The 24919-nt window shown below is 39.9% G+C and overlaps 1 protein-coding gene across 1 annotated transcript in view; it reads right to left on the bottom strand.

Moving 5' to 3' along the window:
• The window catches only part of LOC124788093 (ecto-NOX disulfide-thiol exchanger 2), a 217078-nt gene that overhangs the window by 63217 nt on the left and 128942 nt on the right, over positions 1–24919 (bottom strand). The window contains exon 9 of the mRNA XM_047255195.1: positions 14019–14162. Coding sequence (XP_047111151.1) covers positions 14019–14162 — 144 coding nt within the window. The remainder of the gene's footprint in view (positions 1–14018; positions 14163–24919) is intronic.

The raw sequence follows: 24919 nt of genomic DNA, 5'->3' as shown, positions 1-24919 counted from the left end.
ACTGCTAACTTTTGTGTAATCAATACTTTCTTTCTAAGTGATGAGTTACCCCAAAAAACTACTCTGTATGACTTTACTGAATAAAAATATCCAAAATATGTCACGAGGCTGATACGTTTGTTTCCAAGATTAGCAGTTGTACAACCAGCAAAAGTAGCTGAACTTAATTGTTTGAGAAGCTCAGAAAAGTGCTTTTTGACCCAAATTTGAACCCTCTGGGACTCCCTGTGATTTTATCCCAGTTACTAAAACTTTTTACATTTCGATACTGTCTGAATCATTCAGTACAACCTTTTGTATTTTGTTTGTCAAGTATGGTTCAAACCATCTGTGTGAAAAGCAATAAATTCATAAAACCTGTGTTTTTCTAAGAGTGTATCATGATGTACACAATCGAAAACCTCTGAGAGAGCACAAAAAATACCACTTGCGATATATTATTACAGTGGAACTTTGATTTTACATTCTTTGATTTTACATTCTCTGTTTTTACCATTTTCATAATTCTACACCATACATTCGTAGCCCCTGTGAAAACCCACAGGATAAATACTAAAAATTTCGCAATCTTAAATTACTTCCTCGTAAAGTTTACCTTGGTTCTCGGTTCTTACTCAACGTCTTGCTTGACTTCATCCCTTTTTCTTCCTATTGACATTTAATGTGACTGAATGAGTTATAAGTAGCACAAAAGACAGATGGTTCACACTACAGGTAGTGGTGGAGTTAAGGGAATATTTTAGGCCATTGTGGAGAGGGGAGATGTGAGAGAGGAAATGCTGAAGTAATCCTTGACTGGTGTTGCCAACACAACTTACAACATCTAGCTTCAACGGGTAATTATGATACAACTACTGCTAGGTTGCAGCAGTGATGGAAAAACAAAGACAGTTTGACTTAAAGCATTCCGGACTAAGCAAATATGTGACAAAGGGGCCCAGCCACAACCTTTTCTTGTGCCACTTCTAACTCAGCCTCATCCTTTTGCATGTATTTCTGATGTACTGTACTCAGCAACAATGTAACTGTCAACCTTTTAAATTCAAACACTGAGTCTTGAAGAATATGCTTGGTCATAATTCAGGAAATGTCTAGTGAAATGGCTAGTGAACTCTTCTTTGCTAGTGACTTCTTAAGTCACCCAATACTCAGTGTAACCACCACACCACACTAACATACATAAAATGAGCTCGCCTACTGGGTGTGTGGAGAGTATGAGTGGCCCTTCAAAGACAGAAGTGCAGGTAGGTCTGAAAGCATTTTGTGAAGTGCTAAAAATATACTTTAAGATGATGTGCTATGACAGATGTCACACAGAACAAGAGTTTCATGATAGAGCATTTTTAAAGAGTTTTGTGTTCAAATCTGACACGATACAGTTGCAACAACTACACACACTACTCATATATACAGGGTGAGTCGCGTAAGACGTAACACCCCCTTTATTCCGGAGGTGATTGCACGTATCGGCATGTGGTTTTCGGAGAATCATAGTGGACTATGGGGCACATACGTCGGTACATGCACAATAATCACAACGATTATATTGACTGAGATAATGAAGTAAGTACATGTTTTTTAAATGGGACGCTATACTTTTTTTACCATCATTCGAATATTCTGGAAAAGACGCGTATAGTGATGTAACACATGTTGCTATTGTGATTCAAATTTTGCTTAAAAGAGGGCAGCTGAGGATTTACCTACGTAGCGTAGGCCGTGAATGCTGCATAGAGCACGGCAACTCGGCCTGCGGGTCGCGCAAGGCATGTTTACCGTCTGCAGCCGCTTCCGACTGCCTCTACCTTCAATCGTACAAAATTTCCCAGCGTCTTAAGCGAAGTTTGAATCACAATAGCAACATGCGTTACATCACCATACGCGTCTTTTCCAGAGTGTTCGAATGATGCTAAAAAAGTTTAGCGGCCCATTTATAAAACATGTACTTGCCTCATTATCTCGGTCAATGTAAACGTTGTGATTATTGTGCATGTACCAAAGTATGTGCCCCATAGTCGGCTATGATTCGCCGAACACCGCTTGTCGATATGTGCAATCGCCAACGGAATAATGGGGGTGTTACGTCTTACGTGACTCACCCTGTATATACTTTGTACCACACACACCACACATTGTAGATCATAAAGATTGGCAGCAGTGACAGAGGGCACAAAGTGAGAATATAGGACTGGAGCTGTGTTCCAAATTTACATTTTGTACAGTGTACCGAAACTCTAATGAACTTGTAACATCAACTGGAGAAGTAAATTCATTTTTTCATGTCTCTGTTTCTCTCATCAAGCCTAAAATGACACTTAAATAGTTGTGAACATATGAAGTGAGGCTCACAGAAAAATCACTAAACAATAACAGCAATGGTGACAAAGTTAGTCATCAAGCAGATGTCTGCATTTACACTTTGGTTCAATCACAGCTGCTGCGATGTTTTTCATTTAATTTAACATTTTCGTCAATTTTTGCTTTTTTTTCTGGGTAAGCACAGAGGATGATCTCTCAAAAACACATATTTTGAATCTATAATGTGTGGCCATAGCACGTTGGGAAATAGCTCGATTACCTTGTACCAACATACCAATTTACTTTTATACTATATATATTATATATTTAATTTCCTTCATGTGGTCAGATTTTATACAAAGTATCAGAGAGGATTGCAATTTTTAATCACATATGCCAATTACATGTGTTTTTGCTCATATTATGGGGGATTTTAACATTTTCCTCGATTCTGCATTTTCCTTAATTGTTGTGTTTTTCGAGTCTGGAACGCATAAAAAACACTGTATTTGTGTCTTCCATATTGACTCCTTTTTCTTCTTCTATCAGGTCATCAGACAAGAAGTCATTCCCTTCATAGAGGCCTTCAATGTACTCTTTCCACCTATTCACTCTCTCCTCTCCATCTAACAGTGGAATTCCCATTGCACTCTTCATGTCACAGCCCATACTTCTAATTACACCAAAGGTTGCTTTGACTTTCCTGTATGCTGAGTCTGTCCTTGCGACAATCATTTCGTTTTAGATTTCATCACATTTTTCATCAGGTCATTTTGTCTTAGCTTCTCTGCACTTCCTATTTATTTAATTCCTCAGAGACTAGTATTTCTGTGTTTCTGAGTTTCCTGGGACATTTTTGTACTTCCTCCTTTCATCGATCAAGTGAAGTATTTCTTCCCCTACCCATGGTTTCTTTGCAGTTACCTTCTTTGGACCTATGTCTTTCCAGCTTCTGTAATGGCCCTTTCTAGAGATGTCCATTCCTCTTCAACTGTACTGCCTACTGAACTATTCCTTATTGCTGTATCTATAGCATTAGAAAACTTGAAGCGTATCTTGTCATTCCTTAGTACTTCCGTATCCTGCTTCTTTGCCTACTGATTCTTCCTGACTAATGTCTTCAACTTCAGCCTACACTTCATCACTACTATATTGTCCTCTGAGTCTGTATCTGCTCCTGGGTACACCTTACAATCCAATATCTGATTTTGGAATCTCTGTCTGACACGATGTAATCTAATGAAACCTTCCCGTACCACATAGTCTTTTCCAAGTATACCTCCTCTTCTTGTAACTCTTGAACAGAGTATTTGCCATTACTGGCTGAAATTTATTACAGAACTCAATTACTGGCTGAAATTTATTACAGAACTCAATTACTCTTTCTCCTCTCTCATTTCTTGTCCCAAGCCCATATTCTCCTGTAACCTTTTCTTCTGCTCCTTCCCTTACAACTGCATTCCAGTCTCCCATGATTATTAGATTTTCATCTCCTTTCACATACTGTATTACCCGTTCAACATCCTCATATACTTTCTCTATCTCTCAATCTTCAGCTTGCGACGTCAGCATATATACCTGAACTATCATTGTCAGTGCTGGTTTGCTGTTGATTCTGATAAGAACAACCCTATCACTGAACCATTCACAATAACACACTCTCTCTGCACTACATTCCTATTCATAACGAATCCTACTCCTGCTATACCATTTTTTGCTGCTGTTGATATTACCATATAGTCGTCTGACCAGAAATCCTTGTCTTCTTCCTAATTCACTTCACTAACCCCTACTATATCTAGACTGAGCCTTTGCATTTTCCTTTTCAGATTTTCTAGTTTCCCAACCATGTTCAAGCTTCTGACATTCCATGCCCCAATCTTATAGAACGTTATCCTTTCGTTGATTAGTCAATCTTTTTCTCATGCTCACCTCCCCCTTGGCAGTCCCCTCCCAGAGATCCAAATGGGTGACTATTCTGGAATCTTTTGCCAATGGAGAGATCATCATGACACTTTTTCAATTACAGGCCACATGTCCTTTAGATACATGTTACATATCTTTAAAGCAGTAGTTTCCATTGCCTTCTGCATCCTCATGCCATTGAATATTGCTGATTTTTCCACCTTTAGGGGCAGTTTCCCCACTCCTAGAACACGAGTGTGTCCCAAACCTCTGTCCACTCCTCTGCCCTCTCTGACATGGTCGTTGGCAGAATGAGGGCACTTTCTTATGCTGGAAATTTTTGGCTGCCAATGCTGATTATTAATCAAAATTTAAGCAGTGGCAGGTTTCAAAGCAAGGACCGAGGACATTTTGATTACTTATCAAAGACACAACCACTGGACGACAGGTACATCTTGCCTACTGCCTACTGAGTGGTGGGATGTGGAATGAAGAGATGTGCTTGAAGTTCTGTGAGGCTATAGATACTGCAATAATTAGCCTACTGCCTACTTAGCTAATAATTATCGCAGTTCTACAGCCTCACAGAATTTGATGCATATCTCTTCATGCCTTAGTATTTCCACATCCCACTTCTTTGCACACCGATTCATCCTGAATCCTCTCTTAACCTTCAGTCGACTCATCATCATTACTCAATTGTGATATTAGTCTATATGTATCTGCTACTGTGTACGCCTTAAAATCTCATATGTGGTTTCAGAATCTCTGCTTGACCATGACATAATATCACTGAAATCTTCCCGGCCTTTCTGAGTAGAATAATACCATGGACTTATGCGACAGGTGTGACCAAGCAATAATGGTGTTAAGACAAATTTGCGTGAGTCAGAATCCAATTTTGTATATACAAACACGCACAAATTATGTTCGATTGGGACCAGAGACTAAATAAAACAGTAAAATTTAGAAGAAAAATGTTTAATAAAATGTTTGACAATACATAAAATTATATCACAGTACTATGCATTGCAACAAGGTAAACCAAAGCTACTGTGAGACAGAAGGCTTCATATAATATAACAATGTCATCTGATGAGTCAAATTTATGTCCTCTCACACAAAATTTCCTCATAGCAAAATTTTTCATTCTCCACTTTGTAGCATAAATGCACATTTTCTTGCAGTCTACTTTTTCTAAAATTTGTAACCCTTTCTCAATTGAACAGAGGCCTCCTGTCAAGTTTGAAACTGATCTGATCTTCTGACTGAACTGGGTCTAATGAATCAGGTTGTTCAATGTTCTGCTTTTGCTCATGCATTTCTATAAGCTAATCAATTGTCAGTTCCTGACTGTGTAAAAGCAGCAGTTCTTGAACGTCACCGCCATCCACCTCCAAATTTAATTGTCTGGCAAGATCAAGCAATTCTTCAATCACATTAGCAATTTGATCAGTATCTGGTACCCGTTCCCAGTGGGCTTCACTGGTGAAAAAAAAAGGGACACAGTTTTTACCTTACACCATTTAAAATTTCTTGTGAAATTTCGTTCTGAGATCATTCAGTACTTCTCACAGCATTCAAAACATTCAATTGCTTCCACAAGCCTTTAACAGTGAGCTCACTGTTTAGTCTCATAGCTTCATGTAGATGTGTAAATGATTGTCTCATGTAGTAAGCTTTAAATGTTTTAATGACTCCCTGGTCCAATGGTTGAAGCAAGTTGGTTATGTTCAGTGGCAAAAGTACAACTTTTACATGCGGGAGGGGGGGGGGGGGGGGAGGGGGATGATGATGATGACCTGGTGCATAGTCAATCAACAACATCACTTTTAAATGAAATTTAACTGGCAATGATGTTTGGCTTCAGGTATGAAGTCATGACGGAAGGTGTCACCCAAGTTGTAGCATTCAATTTCCAAGTCATGGGTAACCGAACTTCAGACGTATTTTTTTAAGCTCTTCGATTTACTGAACGGATAAACTAAGAGAGGTTTCAATTTACAATCACGAGCAGCATTCTCACCAGCCATCACTAACCTTCGGCAGGATTAAAATCTTCAGGTTGAGTATGGTTTGGCTGGTACAGTCACATTTTTTAGTTTCTGGATAGAGCGATGCAGTCTCTTTATCAGTGCTACCTGCCTCTGCCTCTCCATTTCTTGCGATACTTCGCCAATTACGATGACTTCTTAATCAACTAAACCAATTGTCACTAGCTTTAAACATTTCATCTCTTGTCGCCTTCCCAGCTTCTTCTTTCAATCCCTCAAAAATCAGTTCAGCTTCAGATCACACTGTGTTCTAACCAGTAGAAATTTTCACTCTCGTCGTAACTGCCATCTGCTTTGCGTCTGCTGTGCAGCGAGCGACATTAATTTAAGTATTAACTGTATTTTTCTTACTTGTCACTTCTTCTTCTGTGTGTTTTTGCTTTTAGGAAGCTTTAATTGTTGAGTGCTAGTAATAGTGTTCCATAGATTTGGGGTTTGTTTTGAATACAGTCAGAGACAGTCCCTATAATCAGCCATACTGCCAGTAGTGCTAGTGTTTGTTTTGAGTACAGTCCAGAGACAGGTAGTGCTATTTTCATTGTTTTCTACAAGAAGTGTCTAGTAACCACAGTTTAGTCAACTATCAGCCGCCTTTAGTGAATTAGCAGTCTAGTTAAAAGTTTATTAACTCTCTACAGTAAATTGATTTCTTAGGATGGATAGGATGTGTGACTGCTGTGTACGGATGCAGGAGGAGCTGGCCACGGTACGTGAACAGCTGAACGTGTTGGTGGCCGCGGTCAGCCGTCTTCAGGCTGCTGCCTCATAATGTAGCGGCAGTGAGGAGTCTGGTGCGTCGCATGGTACACCCCAGGTGTTACATGCTTCACCCACTGTCCCTGCTGTCAAGACATCTTCGCGGTTACCAGGCGCGGTTGGGCGACCCTCTCCCCAAGGGGAGTGGCGGGTTCAGTGGCGTTCATGGTGCACAAGGCGGAGGGTCAATGTGGAGGCTGGCCGTGTGGCATCACCCACTCTGCCTGTGAGAAGACATGTGACCACTCCATTCAGCAAGGTCCGAGCAGGCAAATGGGGGGAGGGGTTTATTAGTGATTGGGAGCTCCAACGTTAGGCGGGTGATGGAGCCCCTTACGAAAACAGTGGGAAGTTTGGGGAAGAAGGCCAGTGTTCACTCTGTCTGCTTGCCGGGGGAGGGGGGGGGGGGGGGGGGGGGGGTCTCATCCGAGATGTGGAGGCCCTGCCGGCGGCGATAGAGAGCACTGGGTGCACCCGACTGCAAATTGTTGCTCATGTCGGCACCAATGACTCCTGCCGCCTGGGTTCAGAGGTCATCCTCAGTTCATACAGGCGGTTGGCGGAGATGGTGAAGGCGGAAAGCCTCGCTCGAGGGGTGGAATCTGAGCTAACTATTTGTAGTATCATTCCCAGAACCGACCGCAGTCGTCTGGTTTGTAGCCGAGTGGAAGCCTTAAGAGAGAGGCTCAGACGATTCTGCGGAGATCTAGGGTGCAAATTTCTCGAATAGGTCATGCGTGCACTACACGCAGGAAGTGGCTACAAGGGTAGCGGAGTACGTGTGGAGTGAACATGTGGGTTTTTTAGGTTAGAGAATTCCCTCCCTAGGCCCAACAAGACACCTCCTGAGATGCGGCAAGGTAGGAGTAGGCACAATGCAACAGGGAATAACAATATTAATGTGCTAATAGTAAACTGCAGGAGCATCTATAGAAAGGTCCCAGGTCTGCTCTCATTAATAAACGCATTAATAAACGGTCACAATGCCCACATAGTGCAAGGGACAGAAAGTTGGCTAAAACCAGATGTAAACAGTAATGAAATTCTAAACTCAGATTAGAATGTATACCGCAGAGACAGGCTGGACAGTGAAGGGGGAGGCGCTATTTGGAAAATATTTCGAGTAGATTTCCCCACCATGTTATAGTTCTAGGTGGAGATTTTAATTTGCCGGATATAGACTGGGAGACTCAAACGTTTATAATGGGTGGCAGGGACAAAGACTCCAGTGAATTTTTTTAAAGTGCATTATCTGAAACTACTTTGAGCAGTTAAACAGAGAACCGACTCATGGCACTAACATATTAGACCTTCTGGTGACAAACAGACCCGAACTATTTGAAACAGTTAATGCAGAACAGGGAATCAGCAATCATAAAGCGGTTACTGCATCGATGATTTCAACTGTAAATAGAAATATTAAAAAAGGTAGGAAAATTTTTCTGTTTAGCAAAAGTGACAAAAAGCAGATTTCAGAGTACCTGACGGCTCAACACGAAAGTTTTGTCTCTGGTACAGATAGTGTTGAGCATCAGTGGACAAAGTTCAAAACCATCATACAATATGCATTAGATGAGTATGTGCCAAGCAGGTTCATAAGATATGGAAAAGAGCCACCATGGTACAACAACCGAGTTAGAAAACTGCTGCGGAAGCAAAGGGAACTTCACAGCAAACATAAACATAGCCAGAGCCTTGCAGACAAAAATTACGCGAAGCAAAATGTAGTGTGAGGAGGGCTATGTGAGAGGCATTCAATGAATTCGAAAGTAAAGTTCTATGTACTGACTAGGCAGAAAATCCTAAGAAATTTTGGTCTTATGTCAAAGCAGTAGGTAGATCAAAACATAATGTCCAGACACTCGTGACCAAAATGGTACTGAGAGGATGACAGCCTAAAGGCCGAAATATTAAATGTCTTTTTCCAAAGCTGTTTCACAGAGAAAGACTGCAAGGTAGTTCCTTCTCTAAATTATCGCACAGATGTCAAAATGGTAGATATCGAAATAGACGACAGAGGGATAGAGAAACAATTAAAATCGCTCAAAAGAAGAAAGGCCACTGGACCTGATGGGATACCAGTTCGATTTTACACAGAGTACGTGAAGGAACCTTCGCCCTTCTTGCAGCGGTGTACCGTAGGTCTCTAGAAGAGCGTAGGGTTCCAAAGGATTGGAAAAGGGCACAGGTCATCCCCGTTTTCAACAAGGGACATTGAACAGATGTGCAGAACTATAGATCTATATCTCTAACGTCGATCAGTTGTAGAGTATAATGACTTTTCTGGAGACTAGAAATCAGCATGGGTTTCGAAAAAGAAAATCGTGTGGAACCCAGCTCGCGCTATTCGTCCACGAGACGCAGAGGGCCATAAACACGGGTTCCCAAAAAATGGTTCAAATGGCTCTGAGCACTATGGGACTCAACTGCTGTGGTCATAAGTCCCCTAGAACTTAGAACTACTTAAACCTAACTAACCTAAGGACATCACACACATCCATGCCCGAGGCAGGATTCGAACCTGCGACCGTAGCGGTCGTGCGGTTCCAGACTGTAGCGCCTTTAACCGCTCGGCCACTCCGGCCGGCTACGGGTTCCCAGGTAGATGCCGTGTTTCTTGACTTCCGCAAGGAATTCGACACAGTTCCCCGCAATCGTTTAATGAACAAAGTAAGACTATATGGACCATCAGACCAATTGTGTGATTGGATTGAAGAGATAACAGAATGCAGCATGTCATACTCAATGGAGAGAATTCGTCCAAAGTAATAGTGATTTCAGGTGTGCCGCAGGGGAGTGTCGTAGGACCGTTGCTATTCACAATATATATCAATGACCTTGTGGGTGACATCGGAAGTTCACTGAGGCTTTTTGCGGATGATGCTGTGGTATATCGAGAGGTTGTAACAATGAAAAATTGTACTGAAATGCAGGAGGATCTGCAGCGAATTGACACATGGTGTAGGGAATGGCTATTGAATCTCAATGTAGACAAGTGTAATGTGCTGCGAATACACAGAAAGAAAGATCCCTTATCATTTAGCTACAATACAGCAGGTCAGCAACTGGAAGCAGTTAATTCCATAAATTGTCTGGGAGTATGCATTAGGAGTGATTTAAAATGGAATGATCATATAAAGTTAATTGTCGGTAAAGCAGATGCCAGACTGAGATTCATTGGAAGAATCCTAAGGAAATGCAATCCGAAAACAAAGGAAGTAGGTTACAGTACACTTGTTCGCCCACTGCTTGAGTATTGTTCATCGGTGTGGGATCCGTACCAGATAGGGTTGATAGAAGAGATAGAGAGGATCCAACGGAGAGCAGCACGCTTCGTTACAGGATGATTTAGTAATCATGAAAGCGTTACAGAGACGATAGATAAACTCCAGTGGAAGACTCTGCAGGAGAGACGCTCAGTAGCTCGGTACGGGCTTTTGTTGAAGTTTCGAGGACATACCTTCACCGAGGAGTCAAGCAGTATATTGCTCCCTCCTACGTATATCTCGCGAAGAGACCATGAGGGTAAAATCAGAGAGATTAGATCCCACGCAGGGGCATACCAACAATCCTTCTTTCCACGAACAATACGAGACTGGAATACAAGAGAGAACCGATAGCGGTACTCAAGGTACCCTCCGCCACACACCGTCAGGTGGCTTGCGGAGTACGGATGTAGAAGTAGAAGTAGATGTAGATGTAGATGTACTTCATAATCACACCATAATTTAACATTGTTTCCATCTGAATGATAATACCATAACATTTAAGAATGATACTTAAGCTCGAAGACTGGGCATTTTCCACAGCTTTGAGTATTTTTTCTTATAATTATTGTGACTGATCCAGGTAGATCAACCTCCTTTGCCAGTTCACAAATTGTAATTTTTGCATCAAAGTCTTTGATAATATTAAGTTTCCATTCCAAAGACAATGATTTTCATTTCTTGTTTGATACAAATGAATCAGGTGTGCTTCATTTGAAAGACAAACTTAGAATCTATCAATCAAGCCAGCTCCATGGATAAAATGACTCTGTACATATCTTTTCCAAACTTGTTGTAAGTTGTACCATATGTGGGCATGGAGAGGGAATGTAAATCCACAGTGCTCAAGCAGCTAAATCGCATTAATATCCCCATACACTTTCCCTATCTCTTCACCTTCTGACTGTCACGTCAGCATATATACTTGAACAATTATTGTCTGTGATGATTTGCAGCCAATTTTGATGAAGACAACCTCATCACTGTACTGTTCACTGTAGCTCAGTCTCTGCCCTACCTTCCTATTTGTAACAAATCCTACTCCCATAATACTATTTTCTGCTCTTGTTGATAATCAAAGATGCTACACCTACACCATGGGTGCATTGTCAGGACGTTTACAGAACTGAAAGTTGTATCGTAAAAACATAAATTAAACAATTTGGTATTGAGAAGAGAGATCCAGCTGGTGCAGGTGTGATGCAATCAAGCATGGTGCTCATCAGTGTTCTGCTATTATGTGGTTGACTCTGCTCTTAGCCACTGGTTCCTGATGACAATTCATTCACATGGACAGCTTATTAGTGGTCATATCCACATAAAATGCTGCATAGAAGTTATGGCAGAGCTCATATATTATATAACGGCATTCATAGATGCCAGTTCTCAGTTGATGCTACAGATCTTTAATACTATTACACAGTCACACATCACCAACTAACATAAATTTTATATTCATTCCATATGTTTGACGAGTACATACACATATAGATTTTTAAATTTAAAAAAATTCCTGAAACATCAATTCTTGTAAAAACTTCAGTATGTGTTACCACAAATGTTCAGTATGCAATTACATCACTTGGCGGGAAGTTTTTGTAGCTAGTAGCCAACGAATGTAATGCACAATTAAGATGAACAATAGCAATAGTAAGCCAAGCTGGACTAGCTTCCACCTCAACATCAGTCAATACAAAATCAGTAAGGTCATCACAGAACACTGATGGTTCATGTAGTACATCAAAAATTTAATCAGCATCAACATTCATATTATAGCCTGTTTCAACTCTGGGGCTACATGAAGGACAGGATGTTCACCACTGCAGTGCAGGACCTTCAAAGATATCTGCACTTGGATTGTTGAAGTCATCGGTACCATCCCTTTGGATGCGTTTCAGCAGATTCACGAGGTTTCCAGTGCAGACTAAACATTCTTCATGTAATCGCACTGGCTCACATGAAGGTGTTTTACTTTGACACTGTAATTTTTTAAAACTTTGCTTTCAATTTACTTCCGAGAAGGTTATAATCTACTTCATTTAATTTTGTGATGACAGCAGATTGAAAATAGGGCATTTCCGTGTTGACACCATATACACCTTTTAAAAAAAATTACATCTCTGAAAGTAAACTAAACATAATACATTTTTGAGAATATTTCTGTAAGAATAAAATGGAACGTAGTTAAGGTTATGTCTTGACTGCTCATCTCTAGTACTTTGTCGAAAATTGGAAGAATCCATGCAAATAAAATTTGTTTTATTGATTTAATAAATTCTGTACATTTCATTTATTTCTAATGAAACTTTTAATTCTCCCATTACATTTGGCAAAGGGCCTTTGCTGATCTGTTTTGTCCATTTAATAAATTTGCATGCTTCATTTTTTTTCTACTAAAAATTTCTAATTCTTCCAAGGCTCTTTGCTAAACAAATTGGAAAAATTTGTAACTGTTATAGAAAACAAGAGAACTCAAAAAATTTATTAAATGAACGAATTTAATTTACGTGGATAATTCTAACTGTCTTACAAACTACTACAGATAGATCTACCTTGAAAATAATTTGTCACACTGTTAACCGAATATGTTCATTTATATCAATATAAGATACTGTATTTTAAGAGTTTGTAAATTCCAAAGTGTAAATTCCAAACACTGTGTAAATTATACAGTGTAAATTCCACAGTTTCTGACAATGCTCTCATTACATTGTGTGAAACTTGTCAATAAAAAATAATGATTTTTATTTGTGTTGGCTGTCCTACAAACTTTATTTCAACAGTCACTGTTTACTCTAGAACCAATGCCTGCTCTTGATAAAATTTATGGTCCAAGATACTGAAGAGTTCTGTTAAATACATAAATAAAAATAACTCACACACACCTACTTAAAATTGAGGACTATGAGAAATACGGGCCCATATTTGTAATGCAACATGCTGTGACATACATGCCATTGTCTGTGTTTCCCCATATGCCTCGCTTGAAGTAGAGGTGGATGTTTAATGTATTAATAATGCAAAAAATTATATATTAATATGTAAGTTATGGGATGAAAGATTGATAAGCTTCATAAATATACTCTGTTTTGCTACTTCTGTGAAAGAAAGACAAAGAAACAGGGACATGAAAATGATTATGTGACTGATTTTAACTAGCTAGATATATGAATATCCCAAACTATGGAACAGAAAAAAGATTAGAGTAAATTCATCTAGACATGGTTTCCTGAATCACAAAGACAAAGATCCCGTATTTTTGTGCTATTCTCAAAATTCTGCCATTACGTGTTCACATGAAGCAAGGGTATTTGTAAGCATTCCAGATTTAATTATGTCTACCATCCAGCCTTGTTGAATAGGATACCCTTCCAAGACAGTGCTACGTGCAGACCTGCAGTTAACATCGGACTGTATTGTTTCTCTGTAGCACGTTCATATGTTTATTTAATGACAGAAGTATCCATCTCTGTTCAGGCACATCTGAAGATCCCAATACATCACATTCAATAAACTAACCAATCTCTGGTAGAAATGAAATCTGTGTTCATTGTGTGTACTGAGTGAGCAATTGATGTGACAAGGCATAATTCCACTAAGTCACGTACTAAAAGTTCAGAAGATACAACTACCCTGTAAAAGTTATGAATGTAGTTCGAAAAAGTATCTAACATTATAGCAACTAATGTCCCTGTATTAGTGCCAATTAAAGACAATTTCAATAATTTTACAAACTTACCCTCAACACATTGATAGTGGATCTATCATCAGCATCACGGCTCTTTTTTTTATGGCTTGTCATATCGTCTTCAGCATCTGAGACTTCCATTTCTTCATCAGCTCGCTCGTTCAACACTTCTTCCAGCTGGACAGCTTTGATTTCCTGTTCAAATTAACAGAACTGTTTTAGCATACACTGCGAAGTGTTTGCTTCTCCAATCATTTTGCTGCAATCATATTGAACTATTTTATTATTTACAGTGAAAAGAAAGATAAGTTACACAACTCATACATCTACCTGCTCTGCAATATTTTCAATTCTATGGTCTGCTGTGACATCCTTTGTTCCCTACAGTCCACCTACTAAAATTGGTAGTTTTTTTCTCCTATAATCTCAAAGAAGCAGCGACACATTACATTTTTGTGTCTGACAATAATAAAAAGTTTTACTGTTATTGTTTTACCTAAAATGGGAGTCATACGTCAACAATGATCATGTGCAGCCATATCAGATAACTGATCCCCCAGAAACTTGAATACCAGATCATAATAATCAATGATGCAAACAAGGCAATATGACACACATTTGTTGGTCTTTTGTTGAACAACTATTCCATTATGGCAAATATTTTAAAGGACGCTGATTGTTGCCTTCTAGTAGGAACTAACCCAATGCTCACCCGAAATAACACTGGAACAAATCTCTGATAGGCTGACACTGTTTCAAACAAAGTGTACCCCTATCAGAGACTTCCCATGCAAAAAAAACCTCTGGCTCTTTATACTCATGTGTTCATTTCACTTATGATATAATGTAAATCAAATGGATATGGCCATCAAAACCTGTTGCTTCCTTTATGCCGATGAACTAATTTGCAAATAGCACAAAAAGTTTACAAAGTGTGTAATGTATGGGATAGAATTATTTTCTTGAGTTCAAGCACTACTTTGCCCTTACATTTCAGAATATAACATGCAGGTATCCAAGGGTGCATTACTAGTGCTGTAATTTTTGTAAGAACAGATGTTCTGCTGGGTATTGTTTTGTTATGTTGGAGACCATCTCAGAAGGCGCACAGCAATGGGTCCACACTACTGTCATGGCAAGTCAATTACTGGTGCCTGCAGTCCTTCCACAGAAATCCACCACGATATTACCAGGGACAAAAGATGATAGGAACAGAATTCTTTGAGACTTTCAACTCTTCTAATCCATTGCACAGCTGTTAGTTTACAGCAAACACAGTAAGTGGTGCACTTTTGGATGTTCGGGTGTGTTGTTGATTCCATTTTTATGCCCTATATTGCGATGATCAACACAGTCTTCTTCTTCAGATGCTGCGGGCTGTGTTGTTTTGTGTATTCACTTCCTCAGCTCACAGCACCTTAAACAGACTACAGGTTCAGTCATCGAAATACTGTGCATGAAAATGGAATCAGCAACTCAGCTGAACACCTGAAAGCACATCATTAACCAATCATGCCAAGAAAACTTGAGAGATCAAAGCACAGTCAACTTATGAGAGTTGATGCCAGCAGATTCTTACCTAGTCACCACTCATAATACTGATATGTCATAGCCAGACTTCCCTTTACTTACAGTGTACCTCTTCATAACATTACAAACATTTAAGAGATTTTGGGCTTAGTGCCATTGCCAATATATAGTCAACCATGCAGAATGAACAATAAGTGGAGTTGTGTAGGAGTTCTTATATTTCACAAAGTGAAAATGTGGCACAGAACCTCTCACACACAAAAATGAAAGTCAAAATGGATATCTCTACACGATCAGTATCACAGATCATTTTGTCAAATCCACTATGTTTGTGCCACAATGAGGTACAGTTACAGCTCACAAGATACCCACCAAAAGTAATCAATACCACACTGTTGCTCACTCACTCCCAAAACCTGTCTCAGATGGTAGTGCAAATACAGATGGCAGTGAGCTGAATGGCAACACATCTTTGTTTTGAATGCATCGAATTGCATTTTCTTGTAACAAAACGATTGCACACATATTAACACCTCCTTGGTAAAGAGTATGTGTTATGTGGATCCAACAGCACACGCGCACACACACACACACACACAAAACCAAGAAAGAGGGGGAAAAGGAGGGGGGGGGGCCTCCAGGAAAATAACAAAATATGAGTGCTGTGTCGTACGAACAAGACACAGCCAGAGCAAAAGCACCACAGGTGCAAAGATGCAAGCTGATGGCACTGCCATAGAGACTCACCACTTGCGTGAGTTGCACCAACACCCCGGGCATCACCGAGGATGAAGATATCAGCTTTGCCTCGGCCGATTGCCGTTAGAGTACAATTTGCTTATGACTGGATGACAACAGACATAAGCCTACTCGCAAGGTAGAAGAGCAGCTCTTGCCTGCTTGGTTATAGATCATTGTCCAGGGCTGACTTATACGGGGAACATCATTTAGTGAATTCTTACAAATGGACAGACAGTTGTAAATTGTATTTGCTATGTACTGTGAAGTGCACCTATGATTATTTTCACTTAGCCATTGAGGGCCTTGTTTGTATTATATATTGCATTCAGTGTTGCATACTTCATTAATCGACAAGTCACGAAGATAATTAAACTTTTTTTGTGTGACTTTGTTACTAATTTGTTGGGGTACTGTAGAACCTTCGTTCTCCTATACTGTTACCTGACCCTGGGGCATAGCTGTGTAACACTGGCAGGAAGAAATTGTCTTAGCAGTGTACTGCACCAGAAACCGATTCAGGAACTCTGAAACTCAGCCTACCGTAACAACAGTGGCAGCTTGGCCTCTACAGCAGTAGCAATGAGGCCTTTACAAAACTGGCGATGAGGGTTTACAAAACTGGCAATGAGGGTTTACAAAACTGGCAATGAGGGTTTACAAAACTGGCAATGAGGGTTTACAAAACTGGCAATGAGGGTTTACAAAACTGGCAATGAGGGTTTACAAAACTGGCAATGAGGGTTTACAAAACTGGCAATGAGGGTTTACAAAACTGGCAATGAGGGTTTACAAAACTGGCAATGAGGGTTTACAAAACTGGCAAGGAGGGTTTACAAAACTGGCAAGGAGGGTTTACAAAACTGGCAAGGAGGGTTTACAAAACTGGCAAGGAGGGTTTACAAAACTGGCAATGAGGGTTTAAGAAAGTGACAGTAATAATTAGAGGTTGTCAAAGTTTGCTGCACTTGTGTTTTGAGATTATATACACCTATTTCCCCTGAAACCATCCATAATTCCCCTGCTAGGCATAATCTATCTTTATTGCCAAACAATTATAAGAAGCCGCTTTGATCCAATTTTCCAGCAATGTAACAACTGTTAATCTTTTTTTAAAGTTATAAAGCAGTGTAATTTGGCAATTTTCATTATTTCTTCATGCTTCTATTACTGCTTTCATTTACAAGATTAGAAATGTCCATACAGTCAACAAAATGATCCTCTAGAGAAATTAAGAGCCACTCAAACTGAAAATATCTCTTATTATGTCACTCACTGTGACATTACCTTTTACACCATAAATCCAGTGTACAAATACCTTTATATCTGTCAACTGTACAAAAACATTTTAAATAACAGCATATTTGTTGATAAGAGATCATATAGTTTCGAAACAGCATAACAATTCCGCCACTTGTTAACAAACATGGCTGATTGCAAGCAAAACTTTGGAGAAAATCTCTTACCTTCGCTTCTTATTACCACTTAAATGCATGCAGAGAGAACATGAGCACTTCACAATTACTTATACAATGATCACACTGCATACAACAAACTCACCTGTTTAATATTTTGTCATAGTACTTATATCATTACTTACTGTGAGTGAAGTGGAATCCTTTAACATACTATAGATTTCCCAACAATGACTTACGCATTTGCTATCTTTAAAAGAACTGATGTAATAACTTTTTTAGAACTTGCATTTTACATTAAAAATGAAGCAGATGCTTGAAAAAGTGCAAAACCCAATAAGACTGACAGACAGATGCACAGTTTCTTAAGATGCACATTTTGCAAGAACACAGCAATATAAACGTTTCCTGCAGGTGCTATTCTCAGCTTAATGAGACATTCATTCTTCAGAGATATCTTATGTAAATATATAAGTTGCTGTTAAGAACCATCCACTGAGGAAAAAGCTAAATGGGAAAGGCCTTCAGAAGATTATTTTTATTAATTTACTGACAGACTGAAATAACTGTCCGAAACTGCATCAGTACAGATTTCTGGTGACCACAAAGATGGTTTGTTTATAGGAATATGGTTGGGAAGGGGAAGGTTTTTGGAAATATAAAATATCTATTACTGGGCACAGCATACATTTGGACATGGCAAAAGAACAAAAAATAAACTTTCCACACATAATGGACAACCAACAGCACATGCATTTCATTACACTTAATACCACATTTACTACTACTCACAGAACCATCTTACAAGTAGGGAATTCAATTACAATGGACAAGAACTAGGAAACTGGGCCATTATCCTGTTTGAGGAATCTTTCCGGCATTTATCTTGGATGATTCGGTAAAGTCCCAAAAACCTAAATCAGCATGACAACAAGGAATGCAAAGCACAGCTCTGATTGAGAGTAAAAACCTTTTCCTTGTTGGCAAACCTATCCAATTCTTCAAAAAGAAACATTTCTTTTACAGGAAGAGCCCCTATCTGAAAGAATTAAAGCCCTGATAGGGACAGTGTGATTTCACTGAGTGGAATGCATGAAATAAAATGCACAGTGTTCAAGATTTTAAAATTACTTCAAGCAGGGAAATGTGAAACGACAGAAGAATGGCAACCAGTGGAGGAATCTGAGCTCAGACATTACTAGGAAAGAACCTACCCTCACTTTATAGAGAACTGTTTTATTTTGTGTCACACTGATATGTATACAAGGTATGGCTCACAAACATGGAGTGAGTAATTGAAAGATAAATAAATGATTACATGTTGTACTGACAATATGTAACCCCTCTGCTACAGCAAATCTTTTCATGACAAAAATGAGACACTAATTCCAATATCACAACTGTGGTTGTAACATATACTCCATTACAAACTGAGAGGAGAGCCTTTTTAACCAGCAGTGATTAAGAGGACTAACCAGGGTAGATTCCAATGTCTCATCCATACATTCATGTCATGCAGTTGTTAGTGTCCGTTGTTGTTGTTGTGGTCTTCAGTCCTGAGACTGGTTTGATGCAGCTCTTCAAGCTACTCTATCCTGTGCAAGCTTCTTCATCTCCCAGTACCTACTGCAACCTACATCCTTCACAATCTGATTAGTGTATTCATCTCTTGGTCTCCCTCTACGATTTTTACCCTCCACGCTGCCCTCCAATACTAAATTGGTGATCCCTTGATGCCTCAGAACATGTCCTACCAACCGATCCCTCCTTCTAGTCAAGTTGTGCCACAAATTTCTCTTCTCCCCAATTCTGTTCAATACCTCCTCATTAGTTATGTGATCTACCCATCTAATTTTCAGCATCCTTCTGTAGCACCACATTTCGAAAGCTTCTATTCTCTTCTTGTCCAAACTATTTATCGTCCATGTTTCTCTTCCATACAAATACAGGGTTATTACAAATGATTGAAGCAATTTCACAGCTCTACAATAACTTTATTATTTGAGATATTTTCACAATGCTTTGCACACACATACAAAAACTCAAAAAGTTTTTTTAGGCATTCACAAATGTTCGATATGTGCCCCTTTAGTGATTCGGCAGACATCAAGCCGATAATCAAGTTCCTCCCACACTCGGCGCAGCATGTCCCCATCAATGAGTTCGAAAGCACCGTTGATGCGAGCTCACAGTTCTGGCACGTTTCTTGGTAGAGGAGGTTTAAACACTGAATCTTTCACATAACCCCACAGAAAGAAATCGCATGGGGTTAAGTCTGGAGAGCGCGGAGGCCATGACATTAATTGCTGATCATGATCTCCACCACGACCGATCCATCGGTTTTCCCATCTCCTGTTTAAGAAATGCCGAACATCATGATGGAAGTGCGGTGGAGCACCATCCTGTTGAAAGATGCAGTCGGCGCTGTCGGTCTCCAGTTGTCGCATGAGCCAATTTCTCAGCATGTCCAGATACACATGTCCTGTAACCTTTTTTTTTTTTTTTTTTTTTTTGCAGAAGAAAAAGGGGCCGTCAACTTTAAACTGTGAGATTGCACAAAACACGTAAACTTTTGGTGAATTGCGAATTTGCTGCACAAATGCGAGGATTCTCTACCGCCCAGATTCCCACATTGTGTCTGTTCACTTCACCATTAAGAAAAAATGTTGCTTCATCACTGAAAACAAATTTCGCACTGAACGCATCCTCTTCCATGAGCTGTTGCAACCACGCCGAAAATTCAAAGCGTTTGACTTTGTCATCGGGTGTCAGGGCTTGTAGCAATTGTAAACGGTAAGGCTTCTGCTTTAGCCTTTTCCGTAAGATTTTCCAAACTGTCGGCTGTGGTACGTTTAGCTCCCTGCTTGCTTTATTTGTCGACTTCCCCGGGCTACGCGTGAAACTTGCCCGCACGCGTTCAACTGTTTCTTTGCTCACTGCAGGCCGACCCGTTGATTTCCCCTTACAGAGGCATCCAGAAGCTTTAAACTGTGCATACCATCGCCGAATGGAGTTAGCAGTTGGTGGATCTTTGTTGAACTTCGTCCTGAAGTGTCGTTGCACTGTTATGACTGACTGATGTGAGTGCATTTCAAGCACGACATACGCTTTCTCGGCTCCTGTCACCATTTTGTCTCACTGCGCTCTCGAGCGCTCTGGCGGCAGAAACCTGAAGTGCGGCTTCAGCCGAACAAAACTTTATGAGTTTTTCTACGTATCTGTAGTGTGTCATGACCATATGTCAATGAATGGAGCTACAGTGAATTTATGAAATTGCTTCAATCATTTGTAATAGCCCTGTACTTTCAGAAACAACTTCCTGACACTTAAATCTATACTCGATGTTACCCAATTTCTCTTCTTCAGAAACGCTTTCCTTGCCATTGCCAGTCTACATTTTATATCCTCTCTATTTCGACCATCATGAGTTATTTTGCTCCCCACATAGCAAAACTCCTTTACTACTTTAAGGGTCTCTTTTACTACTTTAAGTGTCTCCTTTACTACTTTAAGTGTCTCATTTCCTAATCTAATTCCCTCAGCATCCCCTGACTTAATTCGACTACATTCCCTTAATCTCGTTTTGCTTCTGTTGATGTTCATCTTATATCCTCCTTTCAAGACACTATCCATTCCGTTCAACTGCTCTTCCAAGTCCTTTGCTGTCTCTGACAGAATTACAATGTCATCGGCGAACCTCAAAGTTTATATTTCTTCTCCACGGACTTTAATACCTACTCCGAATTTTTCTTTTGTTTCCTTCACTGCTTGCTTAATATACAGATTGAATAACATCGGGGAGAGTCTACAACCCTGTCTCACTCCCTTCCCAACCATTGCTTCCCTTTCGTGTCCCTCGACCCTTATAACTGCCATCTGGTTTCTATACAAATTGTAAATAGCCTTTCATTTCCTGTATTTTACCCCTGCCACCTTCAGAATTTGAAAGAGAGTATTCCAGTCAAAATTGTCAAAAGCTTTCTCCGAGTCTACAAATGCTAGAAACGTAGGTTTGCCTTTCCTTAATCTAGCTTCTAAGGTAAGTCGTAGGGTCAGTATTGCCTCACGTGTTCCAATATTTCTATGGAATCCAAACTGATCTTCCCCGAGGTTGGTTTCTACTAGTTTTTCCATTCGTCTGTAAAGAATTCGCGTTAGTATTTTGCAGGTTAGTGTCCATATGTTAATCAAATAACCAACTTGACAGCTCATAGGTAACAAGTATGGATAGGCAGCCCACCAACTTGCACTGCACAGAAGATGAGTCAGTGAATGTAATCCTCTAATCTACACTTGTATTACAAGGAAATGTCAAATGAAAACCGAATACCAGCCACAATGGGACTATGGACCTGGCTCCATTCAAAAGTAATAACCACAGGTGTTAAGACATTTTCCCCACTGCGAGACAAGATGCTCAATTCCTGTTTCACAGAATGGGGTCAGCCACTGACAGATCCGTAACTGTACCCACTATTGCAATTCCTTGTCTGATGGAAGAGATGTCCACATGTCTTTCTTCAGTTCACCAAAGATGTAAAAATCACATGCTGAAAAATCTGTGCTGTATGAAAGATGTTGCAGTGTTTCCCAACCAAATTGCTGAACGCTGCCTTTCTCTGATTGGCAGTGTGGGGGGTGGGCATTGTCGTGCAACGGAATGATTCCAGCCAACAGCATTGCTGGGCATTATGACTATCACACATCACAGTTTCTGCAAAGTGTCTTCATAGCACTGCACACTGATTGTGACTCCAAGCTCCTTGAATTCGATGACCAGAGGGCTCCTGCAGTCAAAGGAGGTGGTCATCATGACTTTACCAGAACTTGTGTGAAAAGCTTTGGATTTCTTTCTCTTTCACGCTGGAGGTGTCGGATTTTTCCACTGGTGGCTTTGCCATTTGCCCATGGGCTATTCAAATGCTGTCATATGGACTCACCCTGTTGCACGATAATGCCCGCCCCTATAATGGATGGCAATATCCTCCGTACATCAGGAATCTTTCACTATGTAATTTTCACATCTTTGGTAACCTGAAGAAAGACATGGGTGAACATCAGCTTCAGCTGGACAGGGAAGAGCATGAGTGGCTGTGCTTGTAGATCCATCAGTGGCCAACTGTGTTCTATGAAACAGGAATCCATCATCTCGTCTCCCAGTGGGATAAATGTCTTAATGTGTGTGGCGTTTACTTTTGAACGGAAACATTCCATGGTCCCATTGTGGCAAGTGTTCAGTTTTCATTTGACTGTCCCAAACGTATGAAGACAGACTTACTACCAAATACAATATTGACACTTTGGAGACGGGCCACTTAGAAGAAGTGGGCCTATAAAATTGGTCACTTATGCTGTTTTTTACTGGCACTTATTTAATCAATGTATCTTCAGAAGTAATACACACTAAAAAAAGGGCTAAGCTTCAAGATTTATTTTTCAGATTTACTTTAATTCTTTGAGAGATTACAATTTTAACATAATGATGACAGAAAGTATAATTATCCTCCAAAGAATAAAGTTCGAGGAGTGTTATTGAGCAATTTCTTCCTCCTGAACATATAAAATTTCTTGCTCGCTGAACAAATCTGACATATTTGTAACAGGATTACAACAAAACGCAAAATCTAATCAGTACACTCAAGAAATTACATCAATGCAATCATATTGGCTCAGCCATTCATGACAACAGCTGTTCCATTCACTAATGTTTCTTTCGAAATAATTCTAGGAACTGACAACAAAAGGCAGCACCAGTCAGGGGCAGGTCACGAGATGTCTGTACATTGTTCTCATATAAAATGAGCCCAGTTTCCAAGCTATAGGTGGCTCGCACACAGAGAAAATCACTGTCCAACCTACATTCGAGTATGGTCTTTTAACACAAAGTTATGGCCCGAGCTATGCTTGGGTTTGGTCTGCAAAGTGTTAACTTCACAGTTCTGCTGACACAAGATCAGCACACAAACTGGCCATGTTGATTCCAGGCTGTGAAATTCAGAAGCACTTTGACCTGTGCTGGACCAAGACTGCCACAAGTATAGCTCTGCTGAGATTTGCCACTGTCCACAATTTCAATAAACTCGTGCAAGCTTCTTCATCTCCCAGTACCTACTGCAACCTACATCTTTCTGCATCTGTTTAGTGTATTCATCTCTTGGTCTCCCTCCATGCTTATTGCCATATGTGAGTTCCTGCTAAATCAGTTTTCTGGCTCAGATAAAATAATGTTGATAGTAGTGGACTACAGTAACTCAGCAAAGGCTTCAGACCATGGGATGCAACCAGCAGCTTCTGGCCCAAGACTTTGCTTTTGCCAAGTAAACAAAACTATGAATCTACAAATCCAACTGCTTAAGAAAAGGATGGAGTGTGACACCATCATAATGAAGATCCATCTATATACACGCTTCAAATTGTAGTGTTTATACTGGTATTGGTATTCTGACAAGTTTTTCACCATATATAAATCCTTTAACACCCTTTGACATTCCCAGAATGATGCCACATCATACAAGAAAAGATCTAGAAGGAGACCATAGGTTGGTAGTAGCAAATATATGTGGAAAAGACCTGCCAGACTCGATAACAAAAGAATCACAAAAAATAAAAGTTGGTATCTGACTGAATCAAGCACACATTTAGGGAAAATGTCCACAAGATGTTGCTAAGGCAAGAACTACAATTTTCGATGAAGAATGGACATTCTGAAGAGGGTTGTGGTATGTATGGCAGATACAGTATGTGGACAAAAGCACCAAATACGAGGAACTAAAGAAACACAATCATGGAATGAGAATACTAAAATGCATATCAAGGATAAGAACTGTGCAAAATGGCCCTGTACCAAGCCACACCATGGGAGGAGACCAAATTCATTAGAGGAGAAGCTGTCAGTGCAAAGGCAGAAAAAAAATTACAGGTCAAATACTTCACCCACAAAGTCTTTCATGATGCACATATTGTATCAAATGTTTTCAGCATACCTGCCATACCACGAACTTCTCTATGAAAATCCAAGCTTTTGGCAGTATCCACCACTGTCATCATCAGGAAAGCAACTAGCTCTCAAAAAAGTAATAGATTCTTACAGATGTAGTTGCCCCCAGTGCTACAAGGCATTAGATTGGTGACACATCTCTCGCAACATTTTTGTTTCAGTCGCGTGTAAAATTTCTGAAACACACACTAATTTCCACAGCCTCTTCTGCAATTGAGTCCCAGCAGTTTGAAGTGTGAGCTAGAAACTGTCTGCTCAAACAAGTTTTATCA

Source organism: Schistocerca piceifrons, chromosome 3 (assembly GCF_021461385.2).
Source record: "Schistocerca piceifrons isolate TAMUIC-IGC-003096 chromosome 3, iqSchPice1.1, whole genome shotgun sequence".
Classification (NCBI taxonomy): domain Eukaryota; kingdom Metazoa; phylum Arthropoda; class Insecta; order Orthoptera; family Acrididae; genus Schistocerca; species Schistocerca piceifrons.
Note: the sequence above shows the minus strand (reverse complement) of the source record. Positions and strands in the feature narration are given on the sequence as shown.